The sequence below is a fragment of the Equus caballus genome, chromosome 15 (assembly GCF_041296265.1).
Source record: "Equus caballus isolate H_3958 breed thoroughbred chromosome 15, TB-T2T, whole genome shotgun sequence".
NCBI classification, from domain to species: Eukaryota; Metazoa; Chordata; class Mammalia; order Perissodactyla; family Equidae; genus Equus; species Equus caballus.
This window is the reverse complement of record NC_091698.1, coordinates 84982364-85001694: the sequence shown is the minus strand read 5'-3', so window position 1 is coordinate 85001694 and position 19331 is coordinate 84982364. Positions and strand designations below refer to the sequence as shown.

At 47.9% G+C, this 19331-nt stretch overlaps 1 protein-coding gene across 3 annotated transcripts in view; it reads left to right on the top strand.

The window, feature by feature from the left end:
• The window catches only part of DPYSL5 (dihydropyrimidinase like 5), a 91726-nt gene that overhangs the window by 58243 nt on the left and 14152 nt on the right, over positions 1-19331 (top strand). For all 3 annotated transcript variants that reach the window (XM_003362905.5, XM_014731254.3, XM_023619357.2), the window contains 6 exons: positions 6947-7105; positions 9175-9354; positions 10164-10232; positions 12203-12247; positions 14053-14128; positions 15271-15427. In XM_003362905.5, the coding sequence (XP_003362953.1) occupies positions 6947-7105; positions 9175-9354; positions 10164-10232; positions 12203-12247; positions 14053-14128; positions 15271-15427 (686 nt within the window). The remainder of the gene's footprint in view (positions 1-6946; positions 7106-9174; positions 9355-10163; positions 10233-12202; positions 12248-14052; positions 14129-15270; positions 15428-19331) is intronic.

Here is a 19331-nt window from a genome sequence, read left to right as displayed (position 1 = left end):
TATCTCCATTTTACAAATGAGGAAATGGAGCTCAAAGAGATGAAATAACTTGCCCAAGTGACGGAGCTGACATTTAAACCTGGATCTGCCTGCCTTAAAATCTAATTCTTGTCACTATACTATTTTGCCTCCAAAAATAGCATTAATATGCCTTTAGATGGCAGGCAGATTAAGTGTGGGAACATGTCCTTTTCCCAAAGTGTATTGTGCATTGAATGTTGCCTACTTCCTCTGTTGAAAATTTAAAGAAAGAAGTCTGAGTTTTAGATGTGGTAATGCTTAGAGGGAGAGCATCGCGAGGTCAGGAAGTGGGGACCGTGCCCTTGATGATGTTGTAGAGGCTGCGGGCCCAGAAGGTAGGAGTGAAAAGTAAAAGGAAGTTCAGGAGTGCAATTAATTATAAATGTGCAATTTAGAGGAAACTAGTCAGCTGCAGGGCGAGCTCAAGGGGCTGCAAATTATGGGTGGAGAAAAGGCTTGAGAGCTGTATGTAGCGGGAGAGACAGAGAAGGTGGCCCCAGGGAATTTGATCACACCCCACTTAGATGCCCTGGAGAAAAGCTGGGGGATCTTTGTGTTGTTTAGTTTGTTTGTTTTTCAGAGAAAAGGAGCATTAGATAACAGATATTGGGGAGACTCCAAAAGAGGATGGAGCAGGGATCAGCATTCAAGGAGCCTGGAAGGGAATTATCAGAAAAGAGTCGGTGTCCTGAGCCGTCAGTGGGAGCTGGCTGAGTTGGCAGTGAAGCCCAGTGTGAGCATGTTAAGGGCGTGATCTCCCCAGATCAGGCCAGGGTAGCTGATAAAAAGATGGGACTCCTTGTTAAAACGTTTTTACATGCATGGTTCTAAGTACCGTCCGTGCATCATCTCACTTGATGAAATGCTCAGGCCCTTCTCTAGGGAGCTGCTTACTTCCCAAGGCGTGGTGTGCTGCGTAAGAGCCGGCTTTCCAGAGGGCCAGTACGCAGTCACTCAGAGCAAGAGAGAAACCTTGGAGCTGGTTATTTTTATTCTCTTGCACTTTGAGAGAGTATGAGTAAAAGATGGAAGATAATTTTAATGTGAAAAGAAAAGGAAGTGATTCAGCAATTCCAGGAGAGGCAGATCCAGCTAAACAAATGATGCCTTTCCCAACTGCATTAAGAAACGCAGAAATGTTTGCCTTGCACTTACTAGTCTACAAAGCACATCCAAATACTTGTTAGTTGATTCTCAGTGCAGTAGTGTTCCCCCCATAAAGACTGAGTTGCCCGTAATGTCTACAACTAGATGGTAGCAGATCCTGCTTTTCTGATTCCAATCATCTCCCCCAAAACACACCCCTTTTCTATGGATCAGTGTGAAAATATGCTCCAGGAAGTCCCTCTCCCTTCCCCAGTGAAAAACCGCTCGGATTAGCTCTGGCCCAAGTGCCTTGTCAACAGCAGAGCACAAAATTTATGCCTTGACCTGTTGCTTCTTGGCCTTGGAGCATGAGAATCAAACCTTTTTCTTTCAGGAGAGGTGGGGGGTGGGGGAGAGAAAAAGAGCATTGCTACTGGGAGCTCAACAGAACATGATTAGAGCTGCAGCGATGTGGAAGATGGGGAGAGAGGGACTCTCCAAAGACCTTTGTCCTGACGAAGCCAGGAAGGGCCAACACGCTGTTCTCTCCAACACTGTGATGTCAGCAAATAAATCAACTGGAATTTCTTTCCAACTTGCTGAGCAGGTACCTGGTCAGTGCAGAGACCCCGTATGCCCCACAGTGGTCTGATGAATTTCCGAAGCATAAAGATGACATTTATAACAGGTTTAGGTTGAGTTCTGTACAAGTTCCTGCCAACCGTAAGCCTGGAAACTGTGTCATAAAATGGGTTACCATTAAGTATACTGGGTTTTCTTAGGAAACAAATGGAGGTAACATTACTGGGCATCAGATAAATCCTGATTTACCCAGTAGTGTGTCATAAAAAAGTCAGAAACAAAATAACGGTAACCCTTTGAAACAGTAAAATTATGTTTCGTATCCTGCCAAACATGTATAATGATGCTAGGTCTATTAAACAAATAGTCCTAGTATCCATATTAACTTGATAGTGAGAGATGTGAAGTGTCACATTCACAATAAAAGCAAATGCCACACACACAATGGGGAATGCTTGGCTGGGTATCAGTGCATGGAAAAAAATAACGGTTTGGTCAGCCACCAAGCTCCAGGAGGCCCTAATGAGTTAGCTGCTCCATAGTCAGGTGTGGTATAATTGGAGATGCACGTGTGTCACGAAGCTGCATTTCTGTTTCCTGGCAGTGGGTCCTCTGAACGTGGCGATGGCTCGTGTGTGCATGAGAAGGCTCGAGCACCGTGTGTAGCAGTAAATGTCCCTGATCTCAGAAATGAATACAGACCAGGAGGAGTGTTCACACAATGAATTAATTAAAATGAATGAAGTAAATCTATATAAATCTTTAAAATGCTGATTAAAAAAAGCACGCTGCAAAAGGATATATGGATGGTACAATACCACTTGGGTGAATTTTTTAAATTCACAAAACAAACATAATAGAAGCATAAAAACCTGAATGGGAGAAATTTATATCAACCTGAGGGGAGAGGGATGGGAATAGGATGGAGGCTTCAGTTGTATCGGAAATATTTTATTTCATTTCTTTTTTTTTTTTTAAAGATTTAATTTTTTTTCCTTTTTCTCCGCAAAGCCCCCCGGTGCATAGTTGTATATTCTTCGTTGTGGGTCCTTCTAGTTGTGGCATGTGGGGCGCTGCCTCAGCGTGGTCTGATGAGCAGTGCCATGTCCGCGCCCAGGATTCGAACCAACGAAACACTGGGCCGCCTGCAGCGGAGTGCGCGAACTTAACCACTCGGCCATGGGGCCAACCCCGTCATTTCTTGAAAAATGTTTTAAAAAACAGCAAAAGTGTTAACGTGTGATAGGTGACTAGCGGGTTCGTGGGTAGGTGCTGTTTTATTTTCTACACTTTTACTATATAATGGAAATGTTTCATAGCTTTAAAAGAAAGTATTTTAAACACATAAGCATGTTTAACTAAATTTTAAATAATTTTAGCTTCTTCCAAATTTTTTTAGTTATTTACTTGGCGAGGAAGATTGCCCCGAGCTAACATCTGTTGCCAGTCTTCCTCTTTTTGCTTGAGAAAGATTGTGCCTGAGCTAACATCTGTGCCAGTCTTCTTCTATTTTGAATGTGGGATGCCTGCCACAGTGTGGGTTAATGAGTGGTGTGTGGGTCTGTGCCCAGCATCCAAACCCGCAAACTCTGGGCTGCCAAAGCAGAGTGTGCAAACTTAACCACTATGCCACCGGGCTGGCCCCCTAAATTTATTTTTTAAATATATATTATGAGTAATATATTCTATTAAATAAATTTCAGAAAATTAGAAAAAATAAATTACTCAGAATTTCATCACCCCAGTGTTGTTAATGTTTTGGTATATTTCCTTCCACTTTTTCCTCTGTGTGGGTGTGTGTGTTTAAACATACTTCTAAGCATCTTGGGCACACATATTGAATTCCGCCTTTTTCTCTCATTGTAGCATCACCCTTTTTCCGTGTTATGACTTAGCCTCCATGATCATTTCTATTGATTTCTAAAGGTCTTCCCCAGCTGACTTAGCCAACACCACTTTTGCATACAAGCGGTTAAGAACATTCAACAGTCATACAGTCAGTATTCATAAACATCCTTTTGAAAGCTGCAGGAACAGGATTGGGTCCTGTTCTGCTGTTGATTCCCACAAGGCTGTTTTGTGTGGGATGACAGTAAAAAGGTCTGTCACATCTGTGATATCACATTCCAGCAAAGACTGCACTCGTTGGCGTTCATCCCGTGGGTGGGAGCTGCACGTATTTAAAAAGCCTGCTCTGTGTATCTTGTCTGCGAAGAAACAAGCGCTGGCACATCCAGCATCTGCTCTGCGCTCCCAAGCCTGCAGCTGGGGACTGTTTGCTGATTCTGTTCAACTCTTTTTGAGGCCTGGGTAACAGCAGAAATAATTCTTCCCGGTATGCGTGTGCCCCTGCCCAGCTTGTGGATGCTCTCACCTCCATTGCCACCTGATCCCTGAGAAGTGAGGTGCAGAGTAAGCACCTGGCTGTTGCTGGATTACAGCCTGTCATTGGGAAAGTCAAGAACACTGCCCGAGGCTCCTGACTCCTTCCAGAACTCTTTTCAGTTACAACCCTTAGACCCAGGCAAGAGGAGCATGTCTGCCACTATCCCACTCCTAGGCCACTCTCTGGGTCCCTGGAATTCCCCAACAAATGGCCCTGAGCACTTCCAGGGCCTGCACGAACCTGTCTGTCTTCCTGGGGTCATGTCAGCAGTGCGTGCACACCTGAGCCCACAGGCAGCAGTTTGCAGAGGGCGGACAGAGCTTAGCGGGCTGCAGGCTGAACCCAGGGTTGGGGCTGTAGGCTGGGGGCAGGTGCAGAGGCTGAAGGCCAACATCCCCTGCAGTGTAGCTCAGAACTGCAAGGTCTCTCAGAATTCTGAATTCAAGGCTGGCCTTCTCCGTCGTCATGAAGACATAGCTGTCCGAGTAGGAGGATAGAATATATTCTGTGTAACAGTTTGATAGCTTGATCCCTAACTTTTAATGGTTTAGAGATTCTGCTTTTCTTTTCTGCTCTTGCCCTGGGACCCACAGATGCTAAGAAGGGGCTTGGCTCTCTTATCAGCTGTTTCCAGGTTCCCTTTTTTCTACCCAAGGCTACAGACATCCTGAGGGAGTGCAAAGGAAAGCAATTTAGAACCACAGAAAAAATAAAACAATGTAGTGTGTAAAGATCTCAATATATCAGACACCCCCATATCCACATATAAAAGCAAGAAATGCATTTCAGGACAAAATAGAGTAAACCACCTGCTGTGGGAATGAATCAGCCTGGCACGATCCAGCAAAATCAGAAACAGGAGCCAGCTAGTAAAGCCACAATCTGCTGCTCTTCCCCTTCTCTCCTTTCTCTGCCTCCCCTGACACGGTTCCTCCACTTGTGAGCTAGCCCCCTCTCTTGGTTGCTTTGAGCCATGCAGGAAACCAGACCCCTGGGTTTCCCGTGACAACATGGGGAGCAGGGTCAGCGTGGAAAATCAGTGTTGCAAGAGTTTTCGTTTTAATTGTTGTTTAGCCACTGAACTAATTTTTTTTCAGTCCCTTATTCCCCAGCAATATTTCTGATTTAAGGATTTAACTGAACAGAGAAGCATGAAATCATTAAAACAGTTGCACTGTGCTGTTTTTCTCCCCTACAGAAAACAGAGATAAATGACTAAGCTCTGAATTCTTATGCACAGTGGGACAACACTTTACTAAGTCCATTGTATTAGGGATGTTTCCCTTGACTTTCACCACTCTCCAGCAAGGGGACTATTCCCATTGTAAAGGTAAAGAATCTGCATCAGAGAGGTTAAGTAACCTGGCTGAGGTTATCCAGCTGGGAGGTGGCAGCAGGGACTCACCTGGGGCTGATTCCAAATCACTATAAGGATCCAAATAGAAGAGTAGCTTTTGTTGAAACTTTTATTCATCAAAGAGGAGAATTACCTTATGTCAGAGCCCTCACAAAGCCTCTCATATTACAGGGCCCTGTCTCATTTGTTTTAGTCTTGTTATTTTTTTTAAGTTTCTTTTGCTCAGGAAGATTGGCCCTGAGCTAACATCTGTGCCAATCTTCCTCTCTTTTTTAGTATGTGGGCCACCAGCACAGCATGGCCACTGACAGTGTAGGTCTGCACCCGGGAACCAAACCTGGCTGCTGGAGCAGAGCACACCGAGCTTAGCCACTAGGCCACTGGGGCTGGCCCTCATTTATTTTATTTTAATAAAGTTTTGTTTGAGAACAACACATTAACCTGAAATAGCCATTGGTCAATGCTGGTTTTGGTTTTTTAAAGTTTGTGTGTATGTGTTGGGGGGGCATCTTTAATACAGATTTAGTAATTACTCTTGTGAATATGCTTTGTGATTGCAAATGAGGCTTTTTTTTTTTTTTGAGGAAGATTAGCCCTGAGCTAACTGCTGCCAATCCTCCTCTTTTTGCTGAGGAAGACTGGCCCTGAGCTAACATCTGTGCCCATCTTCCTCTACTTTATATGTGGGATACCTGCCACAGCATGGCTTGCCACCCGGTGCCGTGTCTGCACCCAGGATCCGAATCAGTGAACCCCAGGCCACCGAAGCAGAACGTGCACACTTAACTGCTGCGCCACCAGGCCGACCCCTCAAACGAGGCTTTTTAAAGATTTCTTTTTAAGTAGTATCTTGTGGAGATTGTGAATAGGATAATTTTTCACTGATAAATCATACAGGAGCCCAAAAAGTGCTCCATCTCCAACAAGATAGATGGAAATGAAGTTAATGTGCTTGGAAAAACTAAAGACAAAGACTTGAGGTTGAAGATGCACATGAAAACTTTGACTAGAATTATTTCATGAAATGTGACAGAATAAAACAAAATGGTATATCCAAATTAACATTTTATTCATTATAGTTTAAATATGTGTGTAACTAAATTAATATTCTAAGTAGACATTTGATCATATGTTATATTATACATTTGATTGTGTCATCTATGTGTTCATCTTGGCCAAAAATCGTTTGGGGGGATCTTCTCATTGGGAAATGGGTTGGCTGAGGCTTGGGTGACACAATAAGTGGTCTTTCAAAGCACCAAGCTACACTCAGGATGAGACAGAAGCAGGTTTGTGTGCTGGATCCATGTAATGATGAAAGTCACACCGTGGCTCCTGTGTGTCCAGACAGCTCCTTACCGTTTCCCAAACGTTGCTACACTTGGCCTCACAGCCTCTTGTGCAGTGGGGTCTGTGGTTATCCTGAATGTTCACCTGAGGACCCCATGTCTCCCCACGTCAGTGACTTGGCTGCAGGTAGAGATGTGACGAGACTGCTTTTCCTGCCCCCTCAGGCGGCGCTAGTTGGAGGTACCACCATGATCATCGGCCATGTCCTGCCTGACAAGGAGACCTCTCTCGTGGATGCCTACGAAAAGTGCCGGGGTCTGGCCGACCCCAAGGTCTGCTGTGACTACGCCCTCCACGTGGGGATCACCTGGTGGGCGCCCAAGGTAACAGTGCTGGGTGGAACCCCCAAAGAACAGCAAGCGCTCTTTTAGGCAGAGGGGCCATTGGTTGGAGCCAGCTGGACTGTGGTGCTCTCCTGCAGGTGTGGAACACCCCTCCCTCCACCATCCGAACTCCCCTAATGCCAAAAGAAAAAACACTGATGATTCCATAAAGGGGAGAGTGCACTTGTTCTACTTAATTTGAAGAATCAGTTTTCCAGCAGACACAAAGGGTCTAAGACCAACGTCCTCGGGAGCGCTGGCTCCTTGCTCTGACCACAAGGCTCTCAGCATCTCCTGATGCTTTGCATTAGGTGCCACCAACACCTGCAGGATGCTCCTTAGTAGTGGGCTCAGCAAGGGTCAGGATCCGAGGGTTGGATTTCATGCTGGGAGTGACAGCACTGAGCTGAGGTCTCAGACGGAGGGTCCTGTCCTGGCTCAGCGCCGCCTGGTACGAATAGAGTGGGACACCTCTTCCCTACTGGGGCCCAGCTCCTGCTCTGAGAGCCCTGAGGCTGCTCCTGGTGTGTGGCTGAGGCTGGCTCCCATGGAGCCCCTTCTCCGTTCAGCCTCTGTGTCCCTGGCCCCTGGCTCTTCTGTCATCCAGGTGCCCCAGGCCCCAGGGCCAGAGTCCCGTCCCCTCCCCCTGGATTCCCACTTCCTTGCTCCTCCCGAAAACAGTTGTACAGGCATATTTAGAATTTGCTTCATTTCTGGAGTTTTACTGTTATTCCCCCAGGGAAGCAGCCTGGATATTTGTTCTTTCATCAATTGTTTATTAGTCACTGTGTGCCAATACTCAAGTGGGTACCCTAGAATCAAAATTAAGCAAGTATTAAGAAAGTTCTCCAGCTGTGGGCCTTCAGCTGTGAGTCTAAAGGGCCTGACTCCCTTCTGAGGTGGTAATTAAAGCCTCGCTCTACTTCTCCCCTCAGGTCTTAGCCTTGAGTGTGGGGCTCCCCCAGTCTCTTCCATGGTTTCCAACCTGCTGCTTATGAAAGGCCTTAGAGCGCCCCAGCCCTCACCCCGTGAAGACCTCCCCGCTCTTGGTACTGGGCTAAAGCTGCAGACCACGCTGAGTGTCAACCATCCCATATCTCGGTGGAGGTTCTGTCCATTTCGGACGCCCTCCTGGGTGCGTGACCCCTACCCTCAGCCTCTTGCTGTTCCCTCCCCTACTGTTGGCCTGGAATAGAGAGTCCACGCAGCTTCTCAGCAACACTAAGCCCAGGCCAGCCACCCCTTTGTCCCTAGAGGTGGTGGGGACTTCCATGCATCTAGAATTTAAAATTCTTTTCATAAGAATAAAATAATTTTTTCTAATTACAGATTTTTCAAATAGAAAAGCATCACTTAATTGAGTCACTCTAACACAATCACTACTGTTATTTTAGCTTGTTTCTTTCTAGTCATTTTTCATACATGGCGACTCGTTCACTTAAGTGTGAGCATTTTCTGTGTGGCTGCATGGTCTTCCTGACCATCAAGGCGATGGCCGCCTAGTGTTCTGTCAAGTAGATGTACTTCAATTTGTTTTCGTATTGTTGGACGAAGGTTACTTCCGTTTTTTCCTAATATAAATAATGTTGGGATGAACCCTCTTATTCCCATAGCTTTGTTCATGTTTGACTTTGTTCCTAAATTAGATTTTCCCCAGGGTCTCTGGATTTTTAGCATTGTTGTGCTTTCTTTGTAACACTGTTCCCATTATGGAGGAGGGGGAGCAGGCCGTAGGAGTGAAGGTCATTAGTGCACTTACTGAGAAGGCTGATTTGGAGTCAGAAACCCAGGACGAGCCTATGCGATAGGAGAAACATGCCTAGGAGTAACCATACAATTCCTATGTTTGTGTCCTGCTTGACAACTTTCAAAGTACTTCTGCATCCTTGGCTCGCTTGACCTCACAGCAGCCTGTGCAGTGGAGGAAAGGGAGATACTGTGAGGTCGCAGGAGGTCATATAGTGACTCCACTGACTGACCCACGTCTCCTCCACACTGGGCCAGCATCTGCGGTCGGCCTCTTGAACATCTGTACGCACGTGGCATTGCCTTTGCATCTTGCTCTCCAGGTGAAAGCAGAAATGGAGACACTGGTGAGGGAGAAGGGTGTCAACTCGTTCCAGATGTTCATGACCTACAAGGACTTATATATGCTGCGGGACAGTGAGCTGTACCAAGTGTTTCACGCCTGCAAGGACATTGGAGCGATTGCCCGAGTCCATGCTGAAAATGGGGAGCTCGTGGCCGAGGTAAGGTGGTAGAGAATGTTGGGGGTGGGGGGCCTGGGTGCCAATAGAGATGGTTCTCGGAGAGATTCTTGACCACCCATCACCCATCCCACAAGGTTCAGACAAAACAAGTTGTAAAAGAAAGTGTGAGATGTTAACACCTCGGACAACAAATCTTTGTGAGAAAATCCACACTTTTTTACTGTCTGTAGGAAACAAATCTCTCTTTATAGTCCAACAAGTTTTCTAAGTCTTAGATGATGATCTCTTAGTTCTAATGACAAGATATTGAAATTCCATTATAGCAAAAGAATTTGAAGCACCTCTAAGAGATATTTGTAATGAGATCCGACATACAGAATAAATGAGTCAGTTTTCCACTTTCCTGTACTAGCCAGAGGAGCTGAGATGTTAGAGATCTACTCACTGGTATATACTTTTAGGTCTTGACTAGGAAGCTTGGGGTCAGGGTTAGCCTAGGTGTGGCTGGAAGCTAGAGATTGGACTAGATTTCCAGTGGGAAAATTCTGACTTTCAGATCAATAAAGAGCTCTTGTCTTTGGTGTCCCAGGCCTGATGGCTAGTTATGGAACTATATTTTTAAGAGGAAAAGATACGTCCAGTCAATATGAAGTGAGCCTCAGGGGAGCCTTACTGCGAGGGAGCCCTGTACTTATTCTGCCCTCTTCAGAAGATGAATAGCGCAGAAGTGAGAGAAGTAGCCAGCCTACGGGAGGGGCTGTGTCTAGCATATTTTACTGTTCGTTGGCTTCATTATTTTCTTGTACGTCTATGATTCTCTCAATTTTCTTCCTTTTGCTATTATTCAGGGTGCTAAGGAGGCACTAGATTTGGGTATCACAGGCCCAGAAGGAATCGAGATCAGCCGTCCAGAGGAGGTGAGGAAGACATCCTGTGTCCTTTGTCAGCTCCTTTCCTGTAGATTCACAGAATCTTTAGGATAGAAAAGGTATCAGTAACTATAGGTTGTATATTATCGCTTTCTCCATGGGTGAAATTCCCATCTGGAAGCTTCCCAGGGAACAGCTTCCTCCATGCTGAGGCTGACTTGGCCTTGAGCTTCCTTGAGAAAGACAATTCAGGGGAAACCAAACACACCTCATTTGATTCTGATTTCAAGGATCTGAGGGAGACGATGTGAGCATGCCTGGGGTTGCGTTGCCCAAAACTGAATCAGGAGAAAAAAGACAGACTGAAAGTGCCTTCAGATGTTAGAAGACGTTCCAGACTGTAAGCCACCGACTCAGCGTTTTGGGGATATCATCCCTTTAAGCATCTGAGGAAAGCTTTGGGCCCTTCCCACCAGAAGCCAGAGGCACATATGTGTCCATACTCCCTCCCCCTTATTACCTATTACTCACTGAGATGGTAATTCAGAGCCTTGCTGTCCTCGTGCCCTCTGGCTTTATCCTTGCACAGTTTCATGGGGCGTCGATACCAATCCCATAATCCCCCTGCTGAAGAATTCTCAGGAGGGACCACATTAGCCAAATGGCGCCTTCTGGCCCTGTGACCCTATTCAGACATCCGTTTGTGAGGAGAAAGCTGTCTTTGATTTTTCAGAGCCTTAAAGGCAGAGGTGGTTGGCTGTCCATGAGTGACGGATGGGGAGGCCTTGAGGGATGAGCAGCCAGAGGGAGACAGGATGTAATGGTACAGCCGTCAAACAGGAACCAAGTCGGCCCTTCGTGGGTCAGCTGAGGTCCCCCCTTATTCCTGCCCCGGGTCGTCTCTGTCTGTCAGGGCCCTTGACTATAGCTCCAGTTTGGGCACCTGAGAACTGGCAGAGAAAGATGCACCAGACTCAGCAAAGTAAATGCACTGAGGGAGGCTGTGGGAGCAGGAGTGGGTGGGGAGGGGCACAGGACTGGACTTTGTTAAGTTGCATGAGGGGAAGAGCAAGACTTTGACCACAGAGGGATAGTAATAGCAAGAATTATCACTGTCATCATCTGCTGGTTAAAGACGAGGGTCCTGGGTCTACACCAGGGGAGACTTTGCTCCCCAGAGGACATTTGGCAATGTCTGGAGATATATTTGGTCGTCCCCACTGAGGGGATGGTGCTGTTGGCATCTAGTGCGTAGAGGTGAGGGATGCTGTTAAACATCCTACAATGCCCAGACAGCCCCCACCACAAAGAATTATCTGACCCAGAATGGCAGTAGGGCTCAGGTTCAGAAACCCTGATCTAGGCTAATTTCCACTATGATAGCAGTTGATATCGCTCCTTTGCTACAGTGCTGAGGTGGCTGTGGAGAGAATACACCAGAAAACAGGGAGAGATGTGATTCCAAGTTTGCCTTTGCTTTTTGTTCCGTTGCCTTTTTTTTTTTAAGATTGGCAGCTGAGCTAACATCTGTTGCCAGTCTTCATTTTTTTCTTCTTCTTCTTCTCCTCCCTAAAGCCCCCCAGTACATAGTTGTAGGTGCTTCTGGTTCTGCTGTGTGGGACATCGCCTCAGCATGGCTTGATGAGTGGTGCCATGTCCACACCCAGGATCCGAACCGGCCAAAACCCCAGGCTGCCAAAGTGGAGGGTGCGAACTTAACCACTCAGCCACAGGGCCGGCCCCTGTTTCATTGCCTTTTAATTAAGCCCTGAGTAGCATCCAGCAAGGATATGTCTGGTATACTAAGTCCTAGGATTCTCTCAGTGTGAGCGCAGGTGATTGGAGCTTGGTGCCCCTGCCCAGGGCTTGCCTCCAAGCTGGCCCCCGTAGTTGCAATTGGCCCCTTCAACTCTGTGTCGGATATTCTAGCACTTTCCACAAGGTGGGCTCTGGGTAGATGTGGACTTGCTTGGGGAGATGGTGAAGCTTGTTTTCTTCCTGTCCTTTCTTTCTACCAGCTGGAGGCCGAAGCCACTCACCGTGTGATCACCATTGCAAACAGAGTAAGTAGACCCTGGCTCGCCCGAAGCCCATTCTCAGCTCTGGATCAGAAACCAGGCTGTGCAGTGGAGTCCCATTCTGCTCTTGGTGCTGGCGGCACGCCTGGCTCACAGGACCCCAAAACTGTGTGCTGAATGAACGTTGTTATTCCCACAGACCTGGCAGGAGTCCTCCTTGCCCTCAGCTCTCCATTCCCCCGCTGAGCTTGCTGAGCCTGCCTTCACTGCTCCAGTGGAAATGGCTCCCAAGGGAGGCAGGACAGGATGGGGGACCGCAGAGCCTCACTGCCCTGGAATCTGTTTCTTGTGGAGGAACAGGCAGACAGTTTACTTGGAGAACCATGATTTAAACCTCTCTTCTGAGCCCTTCATAATTTTTTGTTGGTGTGGTTCAGCGTGAAGCCCTCTCAGGGTAAGGGGGCATTGGTGGGAACAAGCAAGAGATGTGGGGCCTTCAACAATTACAAGCTTTCAAGCATATGCAAGTCACTCACCCACTCTGAGATATAAGATAATCACTCTCAGGGCGCTTGTGAAGATCAGAGTAGTCATGGGAGGAAAAGCGCTTTATAAACAGGACAGCCCTGTGCCGAGGTGACTTCTCCTTCTAAAGCGGCATTGAAGGGTTCCATTTGCTCAGATAGTCTGAGCTACCTCCTCCAGGACACTGGTCTTCAAAGTGTGGTCCCTGGACCAGCAGCATCAGCATTGCTTGTTACAAATAGGAACTTTACATGCAAATTCTCGGGCCCCTGCAGACCCACTGAATGAGAAACTGGGGGGTGACGCCCAGCAATCTGTGTTTTAACAAGCCCATCAGTGATTCTAACAGGCACTGACTTGAGGACCTCTCCTCTCGAAAGAGCGGGGCTGCCCCGGAGGATGTCAGGCTGAGGGTGTGGTGTTGGGAAAATAGAGAGGTTGAAGGGCCTGCTTGTCTCAGAATTAGTGAACTTGTGCCAGGCGTGTCAAACGTCTGGCCAACTCCTAAACTCTCTGTCCTCTTAATTTGATAATCAAAGAAGGCATCAGAGGGACATTTGGGAAAACACATTCCCAATTAGCAGTTTATAAGTCTGCAGGCTTGACAAGGACATTGTTTTACTGTCGTAACAATTGTAGTTTTATCACTTACTTCCTGATGGAAACTTCACCCAGAATAAGGAAAGATGGGAAAAACAAATGGGCAGCTCCTCGTTTTTAGCTCCAACACTTGCTCAGGGAAGTTAAGCCGTGGACTATGGCCACGTGGCTCGGTAGAGGAGAAGCTAATCACTGTTACAATCCAGGTGTCCATTTGCAAGACCGGTCCTGTCCTTCAGAGTCCGGCCTGGACGCTGACGCCTGAACCCCTTGTATTCTGTTTTCTCCAGGGTACATTCTGTCCACTGGTAAAGCAGCCCCCAGATGACAGGCATCATAATTTTAGATATGAAATATGATATATGACTATCTCTAAGTCATCACATTCATGAACAGGAAATTAAAATAGTCCCTTGTTTTAAGTTATAAATAGTCTAGCGTCAGCTGGTAGACAATGTGAGGTTCGGCACTCAGCATCCTGGCTTGATGTTCCCACGTTGGGCTCAGGTGCTGGGCACTGCTGGCTTCGTGTGGTTCCCCAGCCTGCAGCTTGTGCTCCTGCAGCCAGCCCCGCGTTCCCAGCAGAAGATCACTGTCCCCCTGGGGGCGGGGCTGAGCACTGCAGGGGGAGGTGCTGGGGCCAGGACTGATCTGGCCGGGTTATCTTGCTGCTTGTTAGGTTTATGGCGTTGATGCGCTCTCCTTTCCACTGTTTCAATGTTTAGACTCACTGTCCGATCTACCTAGTCAATGTGTCCAGCATCTCGGCTGGTGATGTCATCGCAACCGCTAAGATGCAAGGTGAGTCCTTGGGCTGGGATGGACGGTGCACAGATGTGGTAGAATTGCAGCCTGCTGGGGCCCACCAGCTCCATGCACTCCCTGCCCCCGCTCCCCCACCACGAGGCCAGGCCCTGAGCCTGCCCTTCCCTTTGCTCTCCTGCTGTCTTCCTCAGAATCACCCTGCACTAACCTGGATTCAGTCCATTAAAAGCAGAGTGTTTTCCTCTGCACATTTGTATGCCTAACAGCTTTACAGAAGTGTCTGTCACCTCTCCTGGGTGTGGTAAAATTTTCCAAGTTTTAAATCGACTCATTAATTGATATCTTTTTGGCCTCTTGGGTTTTTCTAGTGGTTGCCTTGGTAACCAGCATGAAATCCTGGACCAGTTCCAATGGCCATTTGAGGGGATGCCTGGGAAGTCCCTGGAGAAATTATAGTATCTGGGTCCAACTTCCTTACAGCCGCCTGGAACCCCGTGTACAAGCCCGAGGGCAGCTGTGTGTCTCCTGTTGCTGAGCACCTGGCAGCACCTGGAGGCTTTCTGCTTGCTTATAGTCCCAGCTCAGGGTGCTGGTGAGCTCCTGGTAACAGGAGAAACAAAGTCATTGTCACCAACCTGGGGATATAAATCAGGAGCAAGGGCTTCCTGGCTTCCAGATCCTGCCTCCTGCCCCTCCCGTGGTGGAAGCCCATCAGGTGTGTCACCTGCACTGTTGTCTCCCAAATGGATCCATCTCCATCTCCTGGCCCACCAGCCCCTGCTACAGAGCCCACCCCCAGTGATTCTTGTGAAGGTGCTCACAGCGCCCACCTGCTCCAAAAACTGTGCAGACTGCCCCCCGTGTGGCGCTCGCAGCCCTCCGTGCTCCCGTCAGCACCCTCAGCACCCATGCTCCAGCCAGCCTGCGCTCCTCTAAGCGCCATCAGTGCTGCCCCACCTCGGCACCCCTGCCCTTCTGTTCTCCCTGCCTGGGATCAGCATGGGGATCGGGGGCACTCGGCCTTGAACCCAGCCGTGCTCCTGAACGCCCGAGTGAGCCTGGGCAGGTGCCTTCCTCTCTCTGCCTTCATGTCCTGCAGCTGTCAAACGAGAGGCTCAGAACAATGATCTCTCAGGTTCACTGGCTTCCTAGTTATGCTTTGACCTTTCTTCTTCCAGGGAAGGTCGTGCTGGCCGAGACCACGACTGCGCATGCCACACTGACAGGCTTGCACTACTACCACCAGGACTGGTCCCATGCAGCCGCCTACGTCACAGTGCCGCCCCTGAGACTGGACACCAACACCTCAACCTACCTCATGAGCCTGCTGGCCAAGTAAGGCATTTCAGCGGGACCGCAGTGGCCCCATAGCACGTCGTTAACTCATGATGCGTGCCGTTCCAGGGATTTGTAGATCTTTAAGGTGATGTTGTAGGGGCCCCATATCTGACCTAGGTTTGATTTCATTGTGCCCTTAGGATGATTTTGCTTTTGTTACCTTCTCCAGAGCCCATCAGATAATTGCTATCCCATGGAGTTCCTATGACCGCTGGATTTGCTTCCGAGGTATAAGAGTAAAGAGCGTGTATAAAACTGTGAACAGTGGTTATTCAGAATTTTAAGACATTGGTATCTTATACTAATGCCCACTGGGGAGCTGTAGGATGTGGCCTCTGACTTATCTGACAATATTTGCGGGCCTTTCTCTTTTTTTCTTTTCCTCTCCCTCTTCTCATTGTTTCACATGTGGTTTTCTCTCCTTATTTGTACCTCTCTCCTTCTGTGTGTTTTTTCTTTCTTTCTTTCCCCTTCTCCTGTTTTCTTCTTCACTTTCTCCCTCTTTCCCTCCATCCTGTCCGTCCAGATGTCCTTTTTCCCACTCCTTTTTCTAACACTGCTTTTTCCCATTCAATCCAAATCTAAATAAAATGGTGTAATGAACAGTGTGAATTTGGTGGCTCACAAACATAAAAAGATTTTGTTTTGTCCCAATAACAGGTTGCAACTTTTTTTTTCCCTCTAGTGACATTTTGGGTAGAGGCCATTGCTTTTTCTTCCCTTTTGGTTGTTAAAGTCCAGTACAGTTTAAAGTCAGTCTCACCGCCCCTCCGCCCCCAATGCCCACCCCCAGCTTAGGGATGGGTGGCAGGGAGATTAGGATAAGGGGGTGGGGATTCTTCTCCATACCCCAGCACACATCTGTGCTCTGCTTTAGTTGTTGCCAAAAGTGACAGGCCTTTGGGGTCCTCCTTGTGCAGGGCATGTGCCCAGGGTGGGCTCTCTCGTGCCACCCCACACAATCCCCCAGTACAGGAGACAGATTCCAGCTTGACCTCTTCTACCTGCACCTCCCCACCTTCCCAAACTAGCAATGTCCCTGTGAACAAGGACCCTGGCAAGGCAGCTTAAGCCCGGCCACCTTCTGCAGTGTCTGGGGCTCAGAGGACGCTCACACAGCTTCGCTACTCCCTACTGGGGCTCAGAGGCAGCCTCACCGGTCTAGCGCCCAGGCAGGTACCCCCTGCTATCACCTCTGTTCTCCACGGGTGAACTTCTTGAAATGTCCCCTCCTTGACTGTGGGGTAGATGGGTCGGGGAGAGGGCCAGGAAGTACCACTCAACCCATGAAAAGAGGAAGGAGGGAGAGACTGCTGGGCTCTCCTTTCTGCCAACACCCCGGTCTCCCTCCCTGTCTTCTGCTTTGATAGACGAGGGCGTGGCAGGTGACATGCCTCTTCTAGGGTGACACCGGGCAGATTTGAGGGAAGTGACCAGCCCAATTGAAGGCGGCTGTCTAGATAATGGGGCACTTATTTTATCTATGTCCTTAGTTTTTGGTCCTGGTTGCCAGCAACTGGAAAATTCCACTCAACATGCTGCTGTGTTAACTACCTAAAGAGCAGCGTGCAGGGGGGAGCTTTCCAAATACTAGTGGCAGGTGTGCAGTCACGGGGCCCCGGGGTGAAGGTGGCCCCTGGGGGGGCAGTGTATGTCATGGCACAGTGACAGTAATTACAATCTGTCCCATAGCTTTGCTCTGATACTGACAGCAGCATCTCTGACAGATTTAAAGAAATCAAGAGACTGAAAGAAGATGAGGGGAGAAATGCTAGCTCAGTCCCTACTTTTAAAAATGCTTTTTGTTGGGAAAAACTAGCCTCTTTCATCACTATCAACACAACAAAAACACACAAGTATCAAGAACCCACTATAATAATGCGGGTTCAGTTCCGGGGTCAAAGACTCTTTTGAAACACCTCTGCTTGCCACAAGCAAATGTACGGAAAGAACACAAAAGGAGTAAATGCCCCAATTCACCCAAATTACAGTGCCCAAACCCACACGAGTTCAAATAGGCAGGGGAGAAAAGTATTATTAATTGAATAATTTAAGTTTTTATATCTCGCCTATTTTGTCAAATTTATTAAAATCATTGAAATAAATTCTATTCATTGAAATAGAATTGTAATTCCTTGTGAACTGTTATGAGAATAGTTTGAATCCCTTTTTTAATTGGTGTGTATTGTAAATATGTACAGTTTTATAGGATTTTGAGCATAGTTTTAACATTTTAGTTATTTTTGTAGAAATTTATGATTACTATAATTTTGCTTTTTAGACAAATTTGTTAGTGATAATTGATGTTATGCAAAATACTTGCTAGAAAACCCAGACACCGATTATCATATTCCTATAAGAAAATATAAACTGCTTCATAGTGATCTACTTTAGGATATGATTTCTTAGGATTAGCAGGGTAAAAAGTACAATCTAGGGGCTGGCCCCGTGGCCGAGTGGTTAAGTTCACGCGCTCCGCTGCAGGCGGCCCAGTGTTTCGTTAGTTCGAATCCTGGGCGCGGACATGGCACTGCTCATCAGACCACGCTGAGGCAGCGTCCCACATGCCACAACTAGAAGAACCCACAACGAAGAATACACAACTATGTACCGGGGGGCTTTGGGGAGAAAAAGGAAAAAATAAAAATCTTTAAAAAAAAAAAAAAGTACAATCTATAGATGTAAGGATTTGTCCTTTATTTAAAATCTGATTTCTTAAAGGGACCAGAATTTTTTTCATTTAAACATGTAAGATTTTAAAGTACTTAACAAAGCCAGTCATGTTTTAAACTTTAAAGAGTGTGAGTGGCTGTTTCCTGTCTCCTGGATCCAGGACAGCATTTGGAGACCCCAAAAGCCCTTCTGGCATGTAACCACAGTCATTCACACCTGCCCAGGGGCACCTGTTTGTGTAGGAGCCTCTTTAGAAAGTTGAGTGTCCAATAGGACTTGTTGGTTAAAGAACGGGAGTTGAGCCAGTTCTTCTGGGGTCCCTGAACCGCAGACCATGACTGATGGCCCCTCTTCTGATCTGGGCCTGCCAGGTGTCTGGAGAACCCCCGAGGAGAAAGTGAAACCCTAAAGATTCTGTTAATCTCTGGTGGGTTCTGCAGGCCCGGGGAGTGTGAGGCACCCTTGGGGAGCCTGGAACGAACCCTCTGCTCTGTGGAGGCGTCACCCTTGCAGTCCCTGAGAGGGCCCAGAGCAGCGTCTTTGGCCCAGGGAGATACCAGCCCATGCCACAGGAAGAGCTAAGTCATCTCGCTGTAGATTTGGTCAAGGATATCATACATTTGGCCAGAGCTGTGGCTAGTGAGCCCTGCCAGGCCCCCAGTGAAACAGCCCTATGTGCAGCCTGACCCGGAATCATCTGAGAGCCTTAAGAGTGTGCATCCTCACCAAGCCCAATAATGCCTTCTGCTCCCAGATTCCCCTTCTAACGTGAGCATCTTAGATGGCCATGTGCACTTGTGTTGCGTTGCTGCCTCGTACAAATAAAATTAAACTCTCAGGGCGCCCACTGTGTGGTCCCAGCTGTTGTCCCCCTCTGCCACCTGACCCTATGCTCCAGCCAGGCCCCTCCCTGCCCTCCAGGGGTATTCCCCACCGAGGCCTGAGCAACATGGGCATTCTCTCCCCTCTGCCTCTCACCCCCTCTGAGCCCTCAGCCTACAGACATCTCTGAATATGGGCCAGCTGTCTGCCTCCTTCATTAGGCAGAGAGTCTGCCACCATGTGCATTCTGTCACCATCAGAAGCGTCTGCCCTTGGGGAGCCAGCTCTGATGGCCTAGTGGTTAAAGTTCAGCACGCTCCACTCCTGTGGCCCCGGTTTGGTTCCCAGGCACCAAACCACACCACTCCTCTGTCAGTAGCCATGCTGTGGTGGCAGCTCGCATAGA